This window comes from Hyperolius riggenbachi, chromosome 7, assembly GCF_040937935.1.
Source record: "Hyperolius riggenbachi isolate aHypRig1 chromosome 7, aHypRig1.pri, whole genome shotgun sequence".
Lineage (NCBI taxonomy): Eukaryota > Metazoa > Chordata > Amphibia > Anura > Hyperoliidae > Hyperolius > Hyperolius riggenbachi.
The window spans coordinates 236,163,864-236,181,090 of record NC_090652.1 but is presented as its reverse complement, the minus strand read 5'-3'; the positions used below and the strand labels follow the sequence as shown (position 1 = coordinate 236,181,090).

Genomic DNA, 17,227 nt, shown 5'->3' with positions numbered 1-17,227 from the left:
ATGTTATAAAAATTAAGCTGTATAACTAAAAATATAAATTAACTTTCTTTGTGATGAATGTTAATTATCTGTACTACAAATACAATTCCTTAGATCATACTAATTTTTTTTTGTCATTTTTAACTATTTTTTTTAATTGGGTATAATATGTGGAAATGTAGCATGCGCATGTAGTAATCATCTCTAGGTATACAAGAGATGCTGGTTAGGGTACCCTACATCAAACACTGTGACTAACCAGACCCTAAACAGCCCTTCCTCTATGGTACTACAGTACCTAAAATATAACTTTTATTAATGCATTAAAATAGTAAAATGGGCCATACAACCACCACCAATAGCCCAATTGTGGGAAATGACCAATGCTACGTACACACTTGCGACGGTGGTTGTTACTAGCAGCAGCTTAACGATTGGTCTGCCGACAATCAGGTAAAGAACTTTACCAAACGATCGTGAAGTATGACGAACGAACGATATCGACAAGAGAAAATCCAACAGGATGGATCATATTGAATGACAATCGTTACAAAACTATAGTGTACAATTTTCTGCCAAGCACGATCGTTACAAGGGCCAATGCGCCTGCGTTGGATTTTGCCCAGCTTCCGTACTTCCTGTGTAGAGTGGCCCGTAACGATTGTTACATTATAAGTTTCAAACAAACTTTGTTTTCAAGTTAACTATCATATATTCTTATCTATTGTAATCCCAGGTTTGTTTTTTAATTTTATATAAATATATACGCAACATTCCCTCTGATCGTTCTTTTCTGCGAGAATGATTGTTAATGTGTATGATGATTGCTGCATCCCATCGTTGCATTTCAATCGTTTCAATATTGTTCATCTGGTAACTATCGTTCCTTGGAAACGAACGTTATTGCAAGTGTGTACATAGCATAACAGATAAAAATATCATAAGGACTATATTAAACAGTATAGTCTTCACCAGAAAAAAAGGTGCATAATCAAGCGTGCATAGTTAATTGTACCAAAAATCAGTTTATTAATTCCAAACGAGCACAATCCCCTAAATACAAACCCTCAATACCACATTTCCCTCCCCTCTAATAAAACCAAAGAACAAGGCGATGTAATTTAGCCATAGCATATAGTGCACTGACTTGCAGATATAATGACTTATCTCTGACCAGAGAATTTCATAAATACACTCATCTGCCCGCGCATGCATATAACAACAAGGGATGCCGCGGAGGGGGAGGGACATATGCGGCTCATAACCGGTTTTGGGGCCCATAGGGATGAACTGAGAAGTTTGCTCAATGAATTTTGGCCCATCCTGACCTCTGATAGGGAGGTTGCTAAGGTTGTGGGACCCCGTCCCCTTATGACGGCCAGAAGGGCACCAAACTTAAAGAGAACCAGAGACGAAGCACCCTCATGTATTTTACCTTATAAATTAGTGGGAACATGACAGTAAACACCCAATTTCATTGTTCTCTGTTTAATCTGACTGTTATCACCTCTGATAAGAATCCCCGACTGAGCATTCAGTCTGGCTTTGCTACGGAAAGATTATAGCTGAGTCTGTCTTCTGTGGTGTCTTTTCAAGCCCAAGCCTGCCCCCTTGTGGCTCTGCTATAATGACTCAGCTATAATTATTCCCTGCAAAGCCAGACTGAATGCTCAGTCAGGGATTCTTATCTCAGCTGATAACAGACACTTCTAGCAGTGAGGATGAAACGGAGAGCAGGGTAGGTGTTTTCTCTAATGTTCCCACTGTTATATATGGTAAAATACATGAGGGTGCTTCGTCTCTGGTTCCCTTTAAAGCACAATTTTGTTTTAGGCCCCTTTCACACTGGTGCAGTGTTACCCTGTTTTGCTGCAGGGTAATGCTACATCAATGTAAGTCTATGGGACATGTCATATCTGGCACAGTGCAATGTGCTGGTAATTGCAAATTTGATGCACAGGCAACAACGTGTTGTCGGACAACATGCATGGTGACGTGTGGTGACTGGAAGTCAGGTAAATCTATGGCGATGCAGCTTTTAAAAATAATTTCAGTGTTGGCATTGCAGCGCATGCATGGAAGCATATTTATTTCAATATACTTCCGCACAATTAAAATTTCACAACGGGAAGTGAGTGCAAGAGAGCCACACTTCCTGCTTGGCTTGCAGCTAGAAGGGAGATGACCATGCATTGCCACGGTAATCCCAGAAGGCTCTTTTCAGTGTTGCACGCTGCTATGCAGTCTGCAGAAACCGGCCTGAAGGACATGTGGAACACTACCACCCTCATTGTTATCATTATTTTGCTTATGTTACTGTAGCCTGTAAAAAATAACCATTCACTGCTTGATAAATACTCACATGTAAGTTACATTATCTTTTGCACTGTACTTTTGGGCAAAATGTATTTGAGAATCACTGATGTCACATCCCAGCACCTTCCTGAAGTAAATTGCCAGCAGCACTGTGTATCTTCCAGTCCCACAACCAACATCCACTGCAAGGTCAAGAGGTAGTCCTTTCTGTAAAGTATATTGACAGTTAGTCTCCGTTCTCTGCATTCAGTAAGCTTCCAAGTAATGTTATTATATATAATCATTTTCTTATGATCTTTTTGCCATGTAGTATTTTTGCTTTTTTGCCATACACTGTAGTTGCCTATATATACAGAGTGTCTGATGTACAGACATTTACAAAAGACCTCTAGCAGTGAGTATAAGGGCTGCATAATTATTTTGTCAGCTTAAAGCAAATCTGAAGCGAAAATAAGCATATGATATAATGAACTGTATGAGTAGTAGGGATAATAATTGGAACACTAGCAGCAAAGAAAAGGGTCTCTTATGTTTATTTTCAGTTATATAGCTTTTTTATAACATTGCAAAAAAAATGCCACTGTGGGGGAGCGGGGTTTCTGAATGTTAGGGATTTAGAGGTGAATGGGTGAATACACTTATTTTTTAATAGACAATTCTACTTTATTAAGAACCATGTACCTATCCCAATTACACCAGTTCTGTTGGGGGGAAGGGGCCAAAATACCAGTGACCTATTATAACAAGATTTTAAGAAGTGTAGTATGTAAACTTGTGACCCACTGTAATTGTGATATAGACAATAAAAAATTAAAATAATCTGTTAATTTTGTTGAAAGAAAGTCCCTTTTGCCCTGTACAGACTACATGTTTAACCCATTATCAGCTTCAATAGAGTTATCTCGTTTGAGATAAGTGCACTGATTTTGACCTCAGAACTAGAGTTGGGCCGAACAGTTCGCCTGGCGAACCTCTCTGGGCCTCTTACTACTTCCGGGTCGCAATGACCCGGAGTAGTACGCCTGTGCTGCCCGGCGGAGCGCGTCCTAGATCGCGCTACCGTTGCCGGGCGCTCTCTGCGCATGAGCGTGACGTCACTCATGAGCCCAAGGCCCATGAATTTAGAGATGTTCGCCGGCGAACGGTTCGGGAACCGTTCGCCACATCTCTACTCAGAACTAGTGCTGTAAATTCTTGGAATGCTTTGATCTCTCTCTACTAGCAGAAAATATAGAAACTGAAAGCAGAAGTCCTCTGTTATTGTCTCACACTGCCCCCTAGTGACAAGTGCCATAAAAGTGCATTACAGCAGTATTAATTAGATGCAGGGAAATAATATATAGATTTCTTGTGGAATTAATATAGGTTGTGATAAGGAAATTATTTTTTGCCTGTTGCCTCTGCCTACATTTTTCAATTAGTTGCAGTACATTATGTATGTTTGCATTCATTGAGAGTGCAGAACTCTTGCTGCAATCTAGGGGTGGTAATATACCGCATAACAGCTTTTCCTTTCCTCCTACATTCTGCTACAGTGGAGTCCTGATTATCCGGAACTCAACCAACCAGCAGTCTTAACTAAACAGCACAAATCGCCATTCGCCAGCAGTACTTGCAGTTAGAGATGGCCCGAACGGTTCGCCGGCGAACGGTTCCCGGCGAACTTCCAGTGGTTTGCGATTGCGGAGAACCGCAAACTTTTCCGGAAGTTCGGTTCGCCCCCATAATCCACCATTAGGGTCAACTTTGACCCTCTACATCACAGTCAGCAGGCACATTGTAGGCTACACTCCCTCCTGGAGCCACTCCCTCCCTTATAAAAGGCAGGCACCGCCGGCCATTATACTCACTCGTGTGCCTGCAGTAAATAGAGAAGGGACAGCTGCTGCTGCAGACTCTCATAGGGAAAGATTAGGTAGGCTCTTGTAGGCTTGTTAGCTTGCTCCTTGCTGATTCTTATTGCTAAAATAGCACCCCACAACAGCTCTTTTGAGAGCTAATCTTGTTCTTGTGATCTATTTTTTTTTCTGTGTGTCCCACTGACACTTGTGTTGCATAGACACCCTTGATAATTCATACTGTGTGTGTGCCACTGCCAGGCCCTGCACATTCAGTGACTACCTGTGTGTGTGACAGGTGCACATTGTAATACCCATTACTGCATATACCTACCTACCTGTTGTTCACAGTGCACCCACCTACCTACATGAGCTGAGTGCACACAGTGTCACTGTGCCTGTCTGCTACCTGTCTGTGTGTGACAGGTGCACATTGTAATACCCAGTACTGCATATACCTACCTACCTGTTGTTCACAGTGCACGCACCTACCTACGTGAGCGCACGCAGTGTCACTGTGCCTGTCCGCTACCTGTCTGTGTGTGACAGGTGCACATTGTAATACCCATCACTGCATATACCTACCTACCTGTTGTTCACAGTGCACCCACCTACCTACGTGAGCGCACGCAGTGCCACTGTGCCTGTCCGTTACCTGTCTGTGTGTGACAGGTGCACATTGTAATACCCATTACTGCATATACCTACCTACCTGTTGTAGACAGTGCACCCACCTACCCACGTGAGTTGAGCGCATGCAGTGTCACTGTACCTGTCTGCTACCTGTCTGTGTGTGACAGGTGCACAATGTAATACCCATCACTGCATATACCTACCTGTTGTGTTCAGTGCACCCACCTCATCACTGCATATAGCTACCTGTTGAGTGCACGCAGTGTGATGTACCACTCCGTGCATACCTGTTAACTGCACCTGTGTGACTGCACATTGTATTAGTCAAGTCAGTGCATACCTTTCACTTCATCCCCCCGATATTGACACAACGGACAAAACAGGCATAGGTAGAGGCAGACCCAGAGGAAGGCCACCCGGCAGGTCTGTGCGAGGTCGTGTTGATGTGATTTCGTGCGGCCCTCGACCAAAGTACAGTGCTCAGAAGAAGGCACGTCCCATCAACTCCCAAGATTGCCAGGATGTGATTGACTATTTAACACAGAACATGTCATCTTCCGCAGCCACCAGCGCTACTACAAGCACCACATCCGTTGCATTTGACACTTTGCAGGAGTTAATTGGTGGGGAATTAACTGATTCACAGCCATTATTGTTACAAGCAGATGAAGGCACTAAGCAATTTTTCACCACCTCATATGTCTGAGTTAGGCGGCGACACTATGGACATAACGTGTGAAGATGATGAAGTACCTGCTGTTGGTGCAGTTTTGGAGGTGTCTGAGGCAAGCGAAGCTGGGCAGGATAATTATGATGATGACGATGATATGGATCCCACGTATGTTCCCAATAGCGGAGATGAACAGGGAACAGTTAAGAGGGGGAGTCAGAGAGGAGTAGGAGGAGACGAGTTGCTGAAAGAAGCAGGGGGAGCTCGTCGTCAGAAACAGCTGGTGGCAGTGTCCGGTGCCATGTATCGTCACCTATGGACAGCCAGCCAACATGCCCTTCAACGTCAGCTGCTGACGCCACCATAGTGCCCACACCCCGGGGTGGCTCAGCGGTGTGGAAATTTTTTAATGTGTATGTCAAAGATCAGAGCAATGCCATCTGTACTCTCTCCCACCAAAAATTGAGCCATGGAAAGGCCCAACACCCACGTAGAGACAACTGCCTTACGAAGGCACCTGCTGAAAAGGCACAAACTGCAAAGGGAAGACCACCTGAGCAAAAGCAGCACACAAAAGCAAAGCCACCCTCCTTCTCCTCTTCCTCCTTAAGGTGCATCATCTTCTTCAGCCGCTTTCTCCCTTGCACCTTCACAATCCCAGCCAACCTCCTCCACTCCGCCTCTCACCTTGAGCGGTTCCTGCTCCTCTGCCCACAGCAGCAGCCAGGTATCCGTGAAGGAAATCTTTGAGCTGAAGAAGCCAATTTCTGACAGTCACCTCCTTGCACGGCGTCTGACAGCTGGTGTGGCGGAAGTGTTAGCTCGCCAGCTGTTACCATACAAGCTGGTGGACTCTGAGGCCTTCCGTAAAGTTGTGGTCATTGGGACACCGCAGTGGAAGATACCAGGCTGCAATTATTTCTCTAAAAAGGCTATACCCAAACTGTACCATGAAGTTGAGAGGCAAGTGGTGTCATCTCTGGCACACAGTGTTGGGTCAAGGGTCCAACTGACCACGGATGCCTGGTCTGCCAAGCATGGTCAGGGCCGCTACATAACTTACACTGCCCATTGGGTCAACCTGGTGACCGATGGCAAGCAGGGAGTACGTGGCTGTGCAGCGGATCAACTTGTGACGCCTCCACGGCTTGCACCTCCTTTCCTCCTGCTACATCCTCTTCACTGTCGTCGTCCTCCTTGGCTGAGTGGCAGCTCAACTCTACTGGTGCTGCGATCTCCTCTCCAGCTACACAGACTCCCCAGGGCCTATGTTGAATGCCAGGTATGATGGTGTCACGCCACCTTAGACATGTCTTGCCTCAAAGTGGAGAGTCGCACTGAACCAGCGCTCCTGGCTGCTCTTAACAAACAGGTGGATCAGTGGCTGTCCCCGCACCAGCTGGAGATCGGCAACGTGGTGTGTGACAATGGCAGCAATCTCCTTTCCGCTTTGAATTTGGGAAAGCCGACACATGTACCCTACATGGCACATGTGCTGAATCTAGTCATTCAAAGATTTGTGTCAAAGTACCCAGGCTTAGACAACGTCCTGAAGCAGGCCAGGAAGTTGTGTGGGCATTTCAGGCGGTCTTACACGGCCATGGCACGCTTTGCGGACATTCAGCGGAGAAACAACTTTCTCTGCCGGTGAGATGCTTGATATGTGATAGCCGACTCGCTGGAATTTGACCCTCCTTATGTTCTCTCGCCTGCTAGAACAGGACAGGAGAAAGCCGTCACCCAGTACCTCTACAATTTCAGTAGAAGGACACACTCTGGGGAGATGGGGATGTTCTGGCCTCCGAACTGGACACTGATGTGAAATGCATGCAGGCTCATGCAGCCATTTGAGGAGGTGACCAACCTGGTGAGTCGCAGTGAAGGCACCATCAGCGACTTGATCCCGTACGCTTACTACCTGGAGCGTGCCGTGCGTAGAGTGGTGGATCAAGCTGTGGCGGAGTGTAAAGAGGGACAGTTACGGCAGGAACGGTTGTGGGAGCAATTTTCACCAGAATAAGATGTTTCCTCAGCACCTGCGGCAGCACAGAGGGGGGAGGAGGAGGAAGAGTCATGTGGGGAAGAGGAGTCAGACTCAGATGATGAGGAAGGTGTTTCTTTGGAGGAAGAGGAGGCTAGGGCGGCAGAAGAACAACCGCAGCAGGCGTCGCAGGGGGCTTGTGCTGCTCGACGTTTCCGTGGTATTGTTCGTGGCTGGGGGGAGGAGGAGGACTTACCTGACATCACTGAGGAAGAGCAAGAGGAGATGGATAGTACATCTGTATCCAACTTTGTGCAGATGGCGTCTTTCATGCTGTCCAGCCTGTTGAGGGACCCCCGTATAAAAAAAACCTCAAGGGGAATGAGCTGTACTGGGTGGCCACACTACTAGACCCTCGGTATAGGCACAAAGTGGGGGATATGTTACCAACTCACCAGAAGGCAGAAAGGATGCAGCACATGCAGAACAAGCTGGCAACTATGCTTTACAATGCGCTTAAGGGTGATCTCACAGCACAACGCAATAAAGGTACCACTGCCAGTAATCCTCCTCCCATGTCCACGCAGGCAAGGACAGGACGCTCTAGTGATCTCATGGTGATGTCGGACATGCGGACATTCTTTAGTCCAACGCCTCGCCTTAGCGCTTCTGGATCCACCCTCCACCAACGCCGACTGCCTGGCCTTAAGTGTGGATGTAGACACTGTGAGCAGCGATGAACCCTTGGACTACTGGGTGCGCAGGCTTGACCTGTGGCCAGAGCTGTCACAATTTTCCATCTAACTTCTGTCTTGCCCTGCCTCAAGCGTCCTGTCAGAAAGGACCTTCAGCGCAGCTGGAGGCATTGTCACTGAGAAGAGAAGTCGCCTAAGTCGCAAAAGTGTTCAGTACCTCACCTTTATCAAAATGAATGAGGCATGGATCTCGGAGGGCTACTGCCCGCCCGAAGACTAAGTCAGTCTCCACACACAGCATCTGTGCCTGCACGCCGTGTGACTGGCTGCCTGCCCAAAGACTAAGTCGCCCCCCACACAGCACCTCTGCCTGCAGGCCGCTTGAATGCCTTCTCCGGCAGACCGCCACTCTATAAAGGATTCTCGATGCAGGTACTGAACAGCAAGCAGAACAAGTATTAAAAAAAAAATAGATGTAAGCTTGAACAATGGTAGAGAAAGAACCATCGAAAGTTGTTAAGTCAGTCAGACATTACCTGACATCACTGAGTGAGGAAGAGCAATCTCGCCATGGTGCGCACCAGTCCAGCACGGCCGTCACTACGCAAACAGCTGTTTTCGGTGCGTTACACAGTGAGTTTGGTGTGTCAGTGTGAAGCAGTACTCTAATTACACTCCCTGATCCATGTATACACACGCAAGATGTTTTTAAAGCACTTTAGGCCTGCAATTTAGCATTCAATGTGATTTCTGCCCTTAAAACGCTGCTTTGTGTCAAATCCAGATTTTTCCCCGGGTCTTTTGGCGTGTATCCCACTCCGCCATGCTCCCCTCCAGGTGTTAGACCCCTTGAAACATCTTTTCCATCACTTTTGTGGCCAGCATAAATTTTTCTAGTTTTCAAAGTTCACCTCCCCATTGAAGTCTATTGCGGTTCGTGAAAGTTTGCGCGAACCGAACTTTCGCGGGAGGTTCGCGAACCTAAAATCGGAGGTTCGGGCCATCTCCTCTTACAGTAGTGAAGGCCAACTTTTTAAGCTGTTTGTGGGCTTTGCTGTTGTCAGGAATCATGTTCTGCCACTTTCTGTCTGCTGGTGGCAGCATTGACTTGAACGTTTTTGGACTTTCATTATTCCACCAGCAGGTGGCTCTGGGGACTTGGCATGCCATGGACTTTCACTGCTCCACCATTAGATAGCTCTATTCAGTCTGGAAACAGCTCTGCCACTACAAGGGCTGCTCTACACTGACTATGCATTTCAATCATGCAGCAGGTGTGTCCTCTTTATATAAAGGCCTTGCAAGATGTAACTTGTGCTAGAACTTTACGCTCACAAGCTGGAGTATCTGGACAATCCTGGTTTCCTGGTATTTTGTATTCCTGTGTCTGCTACCCTGTTACTGAACCTATTTCCTGTCTGACCTCGATTCCTGTCTGCTCCTTTGTACCGTGATTGCTTGATTGTTGCTTGTTCTGACCGTGATTTCTGCCTGCCTCCTTGTCAGAATCAGAATTGTTTATTTCACCAAGCATGATTGGTCATGCCCGGAATTATTTTTGGCACATACATATAGCTCGGGAAAAAGACATATAAAAGGGACATATAATAGAGAAATGGATCGATGTCAGCAACAGCAGAAGCAATCCGTTTGCATTACATTACATTATACATTCCAGTCCATTAATTGACCTCGGGATAACCAGCGGTTAATCTTGTGGGCTGGGTGGTTCGGTCGACTGTTCGGCCGTGGCCCGGCTTGTTCCACCGTTTGTTAGGGCTTGCACCGATGGAAGTATGTGGAGGTAGTTTAAGTGGCTGACCGCCGATGGGAAAAAAGAGTTCCTGTGTCTAACAGTCTTTGTGGGGATGGATCGAAGTCTCCGGCCTAGCGGAAGCAAGCTGAAGTATCGTGGCCTGGGTGTGAGGGGTCATTTGCGATCCTCAGTGCCCTGGATTTCAGTCTTTTGTTGTATAGTAGTGCAAGTGAGAGGAGGGGGCACCCAATGATCCTCTCCGCCGACCTAATGACCCTCTGTAGTTTGAACTTGTCACTGGCGGTGGCCCCAGCGTACCAGACCAGGATGGAAGAGAAGAGGATCGATTCAGTGGTAGCGTAGTAGAAGCTGGTCAGAATTTCTTGGGTCATGCTGACCCGGGCTAGTAAAAAAGGGCGCACAGGGATAGTGGACAAAAAGGGCGCCGCCATAGACTGCAATGCAAAATATCGGCTATTCGGCGCCCGACAGGAAAAAAGGGCGCCCGAGAAATAGCGGTTACAGGGATCGTGTTAACAAAAGTTTTCGTTTACAGAATAAGGTTTATAACAAATATCGTTTACAAGTTCGTTTTGAGCTTGTGTTATACTTATTTTTTCGTTTTTAAATTTCGCTTATATCAGTTTTTACTTATTATTTAGTTTAAAAATTTCGCTTACAAAAGTATAACAACTAAATTTTCGTTTACACTTCTTTGATCATTTAAAAATTAGTTTTCATATGTATAATGCGTAAATACCGTTTTCAACCTTATTGTATTAGAAATACATCGCTTTTGGTATTAACTTTGTTTTTACACTTATAATGCGTTGATTATAGTTACTAAAATATCGCTTTTAATATTACTGTTATTTTAAGTTTGTTTTTACACTTATAATGCGTTGATTATAGTTACTAAAATATAGCTTTTAATGTTACTGTTATTTTAAGATTTCTAATGCTTGTAAGGCTATCTATTGTATTGTATATATTTATATATACTTTTCTCTATTTATAATATTAATGTATACGTGATTTTAAGGCTATTTTAAGGCTATTTATTCTATTACAAATATATAAATTATTTTATTCATGTTATTTGTAGAGAAGTATTTTAAGGATTAAATATATTATTGTTTATATGTGTTTAGGGTGTTTGTGGGGTGGGGATGGTTAGGTTTAGGCATTACCAGGGGGGGTCTAGGGGCCAGGGGCAGCACGGTGGCGTAGTGGTTAGCTCTCTCGCCTTGCAGCGCTGGGTCCCTGGTTCGAATCCCAGCCAGGGCACTATCTGCAAAGAGTTTGTATGTTCTCTCCGTGTCTGCGTGGGTTTCCTCCGGGCACTCCGGTTTCCTCCCACATTCCAAAAACATACAGATAAGTTAATTGGCTTCCCCTAAAATTGGCCCTAGACTACAGTACTTACACTACATAATATAGACATATGGCAATGGTAGGGACTAGATTGTGAGCTCCTTTGAGGGACAGTTAGTGACAAGATATATATATATACAATGTACAGCGCTGCGTAATATGTCGGCGCTATATAAATACTAAATAATAATAATAATAATAATAGGGATAGGTACAGGGAGGGTTAGGTATAGTTACAGTATAATATACGCAATCAGGGGGGTCTTAGGGTTAGGCACCACCAGGGGGGTCTTAGGGTTAGGCACCACCAGGGGGGTCTTAGGGTTAGGCCAGGGGCGTAGCTAGGGGGGGTCGGGGTAGGACAAGTGCCCCCGGGCGCCGGGTCCCCAAGGGCGCCCAGCTGAGCTGCGTTTTTATTTTATTTTTTGTTTCTTTTGGGGAGGGGAGCAGCGCAGAGAAGAGGGAGAGCTGTGCGGACGGTGGAGAAGGGGCCATCTCCCCCCCCTTCCCTCACCTTAGGGTGCTCTCCCTCCCTGGCTGTCCCCTCCATTATTGTCCGGGTGGCTGACAGCGGCGGGCGGAACTCACCTCCGTCTCGCTCCGGCGCCCGAAGTTTGGGTGCCGCAGCCGCTGCTCTGGTCTGGACCAGACCGAGTAGCGGCAAATCCATCCGGCGCTGCGACAAGACGGAGGTAAGTTCCGCCCGCCACTGCTAGCCACCTGGACATTAATGGAGGGGACAGCGAGGGAGGGAGAGCACCCTAAAGTGAGGAAAGGGGGGGGGAGATGGCCCCCGTCTCCACCGTCTGCACAGCTCTCCCTCTTCTCTGCGCTGCTTCCCTCCTGCTGGGGGGGGGGGGACCTGGCTACCTACTCTGGGGACATATACCCCTGGCTACATATACTGGGCACATATACACCTGGCAACATATACTGGGCACATATACCCCTGACTATATACTGGGCACATATTATACCCCTGGCTACATATACTGGGCACATATACCCCTGGCTACATATACTGGGCATATATACCCCTGGCTACATATACTGTAACTGGGCACATATACCCCTGGCTACATATACTGGACGCATATTATACCCCTGGCTACATATACTGGACGCATATTATACCCCTGACTACATATACTGGGCGCATATTATACCCCTGGCTACATATACTGGGCATATATACCCCTGGCTACATATACCCCTGGCTACATATACTGGGCACATATAACCCTGACTACATATACTGGGCACATATACACCTGGCTACATATACTGGGCACATATAACCCTGACTACATATACTGGGCACATATACCCCTGGCTACATATACTGGGCAAATATACTCCTGACTACATATACTGGGCACATATACACCTGGCTACATATACTGAGCACATATACCCCTGACTATATATACTGGGGACATATACCCCTGACTACTGGGGACATATACCCCTGACTACATATACTGGGGACATATACCCCTGACTACATATACTGAGAGAACATGAGCGTGAGCCTGCTAACCTCCATGAACATTTGGCTCCACCAATAACCACGCCCACGTTTATTATGTGGCCACGCCCCTTTTTTGGCGCGGCGCAGCCTTCACCTTAGGGGGCGCATTGATAATCTTTGTCCCCGGGCGCTGAAAGCCCTAGCTTCGCCTTTGGGTTAGGCACCACCAGGGGGGTTTTAGGGTTAGGCACCACCAGGGGGGTCTTAGGGTTAGGCACCACCAGGGGGTCTTAGGGTTAGGCACCACCAGGGGGGTCTTAGGGTTAGGCACCACCAGGGGGTTCTTAGGGTTAGGCACCACCAGGGGGGTCTAGGGGTTAGGGATAGGTACAGGTAGGGCACTCTGTGAGAGTAAGGTTAGGTATAGTTACAGCACAATATATGTAATATATACAATTTATTAAATTATATATATTTAAACAAAGAGTGGTCTAGGGGTTAGGGATAGGGAGAGATCTGTGTGAGCCTACAGTTACGTATAATTACAGTAAAATATCTGTAAAACCTACCATTGCATTGCTATGCTTAATACAAGTGTAAATATCATTTTTGTTATAGACGATATTTGATGTTTCTTTTCGGAATTCGTTTGTTGTTATAGACGGTATTTTGCCATTTCATTTCCGTTTATTTAACCTATTTAGCACTAAATTTTCGTTTACAACCCCTTAAAAGATAAATATGGTTTTGCATTAAAACTTAAAATTTCGGCTATACCCCGCGCCCTTTTTTCCAGGCGCCCTTTTTTGATAGACGCCATGCTGACCTTCCTTAGCGGTTGGAGGAAGTAGAGTCTTTGCTGGGCTTTCCATTGGATGGCAGTGATATTGGGCTTCCAGCTGAGATCACTGGAGATAGTAGTGCCCAGAAGACGGGCACAGGGCACTCTAGCTACCTCAGTGCCATCAATATAGATTGGGGGAGGGGTGGGGGCGGACCTCCTGAAGTCAATGATTAGCTCGACAGTTTTTGCGGTGTTAAGCACCAGCCTGTTCTCCTTGCACCAGTTGCACGGTTTAGTGAATCAAGCCCATAGAGTGGGGGATAATACTGTAATAGCTAAGCCTTTTTTTTAACATTTATTAAGAACATAAATGGGCAAGCACCATCAACCATTCCCCAAGAGTAAGGGAAATATTATACGAGTGTGCAGAAAGGAACAAATTAATATACAAGGCTAACAAAGAACAGTAGTCCCCTTTAAATACCGCACCACTCCATCAATTGTAATCAATTCATCATCTTTATTCAACAAACATAAAAACACTTAAAACCAATGTGAGCAGCCATGTAATAATAACCGGTTCAGCACCGCAGTCCGAAAATCTCATGCATCCGAGCAACGTTCACCTCCCATTCATTCGCCTATAACTTTATTGCTACTTATCACAATGAATTGATCTATATCTTGTTTTTTCCGCCACTAATTAGGCTTTCTTTGGGGGGTACATTTTGCTAAGAATTATTTTTTTCTAAATCTATTTTAACAGGAAGATTAAGAAAGAAATGAAAAAAATTCATTATTTCTCAGTTTTTGGCCATTATAGTTTGAAATTAATATACGCTAGCGTAATTAAAACTCATGTATTTTATTTGCCCATCTGTCCCGCTTATTACACCATTTAAACGATGTCCCTATCACAATTTATGGTGCCGATATTTCATTTAGAAATAAAGGTGCATTTTTTCAATTTGCGTCCATCACTATTTATAAGCTTATAATTTTAAATAATATAACAACATATTCTCTTGACATGCATATTTAAAAAGTTCAGACCCTTGGGTAACTATTAATGTTGTTTTTGTTTTTTTTTAATTGTATTTTTTATTTTTATTTTTAATAAAAAAAGTGTATGTGGGTAATTTTTGGTGTGGGAGGGAAACTGTTAATTTTATATGTAAAATATATATTTTTTTTTAATGAAAAATGAATTGTGGTGCAGTTTACTATTCGGCCACAAGATGGCCACAGTGAAAAAAGTCCTAGATGCGAACGATTTCGCATCTAGGAACTTAAAAGCAGGTGAAATGTTTCCTGGGGGCAGAAATACCACGCTCTCTGGAGAGAAAGCGTCGGTATTTCTGCGGGGAAGATAGATTGGTGAATGGGAATTATATTCCCATTCACTGATCGGGGGGCTAGCGGCGGGCAGTGGGAGCGCGCGCGGGGGCGCGCCCGATCGCGCGCACGAGGCGGCGGCAGCAGCAGTGCCTATCTGGACGAGGAAGCTCGTCCAGATAGGCCGAACTGGATAATAAGATAACAGTCCATGATTAATGTATAAATAAATCTCCACAAGAGTATCCACAAACAGTAATGCCCCTGAATACATATAAAATAAAAATACTGATGTAAAAATCTACCCTGCTAAGCAAAAAAGTGTGATCCAGCAACAAGGACAGTGAAAAACATGCTAAAAAGTGACCATAGTGCTTAAAGAAGAAAGACCAGTAACAACCAGATAAATTGAAAGTGATACAGTGCATATAATCAGCGAAATAACGCTGTAAAAAAGGTGCAATTAGCCATAAAGGTGCTGCGTGCACAAAAGAAAAAGACAGCGACTAGCGCTGAGGAAGGAGCTTATCGCTTACCAGAGGATCTGAGTGTGGAGATGAACTACCATGGCATACCAAACCTGCCGTCGCGATTCGCCGCTTTCCGCAATATAGCGGCTTCCACTGGGCAAGTGCAGATGATGGTTAAACAAGGTGTGTATGAGGATCTGCAGATCTCATAGACTATGAATGCATTTTGCAGGAACGGATCTTTTGCAGGAACAGATCTTTTGCAGATACTGATCTGTTGAATGTGTACAGCATCTGTGTGTGCAGCACCTTGCAAAGATTTTTATCTGATGGGGAGATCAGCTCCATAGAATAGACTGTGTAGAGTATGGCTCTCATACTACATGGAATGGGGTAAAATTGGTCTGTGATCTTTCATTTTCCAAAGACTTTTATCTGACGTGTGTATGTAGCATTAGTGTGAGTGATAGATTAGGGAAGGCTGTAGTAGAATATCAGCACTGACTTTTAAAGCTCTTAACTGTCTCTCATTGTTTCTTGTTTGTTTATGGTTTTCCTGCAGATGAAAGTTGAATAGGTGGGCTCTGCTCTGTGAAATCTTTTAGGATGCTGAGTGTAATGTGTAAACTGCATATATTAGAGAATGATGCAATGTTATAAAAAAAATAACTGAAAATAAAAATACGAGACTCTTTTCTTTGCTACTAATGTTTTATTAATTATCTGTCCTACAAATAGCATTAATTATATCAGATTTTTTTTCATTTCAGTGTCATTTTAAGGGTGGACATTCAAATTAGTATAAATGTTTATTTGTGAATGGTTTATTTTCCAGGCAAAAATTACGGTACTCAGGTGCCTTTGTAGTTCTCCCCATTCCCCACCTTTCCCAACACAACCTTATTCATTGAGGTGATATGACTGCTCTTTGAAATGTATCAATACTAAAGTCAACAGAATTTACAGACTATAGTTATGCCATACTTACTTTCTTCTTCAGATAAGTTACAATGATATTCATGACTTCACTGGAGGATGGAAGTATAAACTTGTGATACACTGGTGAAAACTGCTTATCTTTGAATGCGTCAACTGCCATAGCGAATGAGGTCAGCTGCAAGATCTGGGTGAAACTGTCAGAGACAATGAAGCAAACAACAAACGCATTAATATAATGCCATGTAAAGAATTCTAAGGTGAATATAGAAAAACTCTATGGGCCCGTTTCCACTTGTGCGGTGCGGAATCGCTGCCGATTCCCCGCTGACGAAATCGCATGCGGGTGCGATTCCGCATGCGTATTTTACCGCGATTTTGCATGCAATTTCGCATAGGTTAGTATTTATGCGATTTTAACCATGTCCCTGCCTGTGTGATTTAACATTAGTTTCTATGCGAAATCGCGGTAAAATATGCATGCCAAAACCGCATGCGATTTCCCTATTAAATACATTAGTGGAGATTCACATAGCGGTGCGTGGGGTGCGACATGTGAGCGCTCTTCCGTGCAGATTTCTCCCGCACAGAAAAACGCTCAGGATTACTGACAAGTGGAAACAGGGCCATCCACTTGTATTTGCTATGCGAATCCGCATGCAGACAACGCATGCGGATTCGCGATAGTGGAAACGGGTCCTATTACTAATACTAAGAAGAAGTACTGTATTTTTCGAACTATAAGATGCTCCTGACCAGGGCTGCCACCAGAAATTTTGGGGCCCCTCACACATCTTCAGGCCTTGGCCCCCCGTCCCTGGGCCCACCCACTGGTTGCTGTGCCCACCCACTCGCCTCCCCACCCCCGTGTCCGTGCCTGAAGTGCATGGCTCCGACGCTGGAGAAAGCGGCATGCACAGCGTGATGTTGCAAAAAGTGGGTGTGGCAATGGCATGTTGTGGGTGGAGCCAAATACTAGCAAAATACAT

At 45.1% G+C, this 17,227-nt stretch overlaps 1 protein-coding gene across 1 annotated transcript in view; it reads right to left on the bottom strand.

Annotated features, from left to right (window-relative positions):
- LOC137525794 (uncharacterized) overlaps positions 1-17,227 on the bottom strand; it is a 61,312-nt gene that overhangs the window by 29,649 nt on the left and 14,436 nt on the right. Inside the window, exons 2-3 of the mRNA XM_068246995.1 lie at positions 16,291-16,435; positions 2,342-2,502 (exon numbers count right to left, since the gene is read on the bottom strand). Coding sequence (XP_068103096.1) covers positions 2,342-2,502; positions 16,291-16,401 — 272 coding nt within the window. The 5' untranslated portion in view covers positions 16,402-16,435. The remainder of the gene's footprint in view (positions 1-2,341; positions 2,503-16,290; positions 16,436-17,227) is intronic.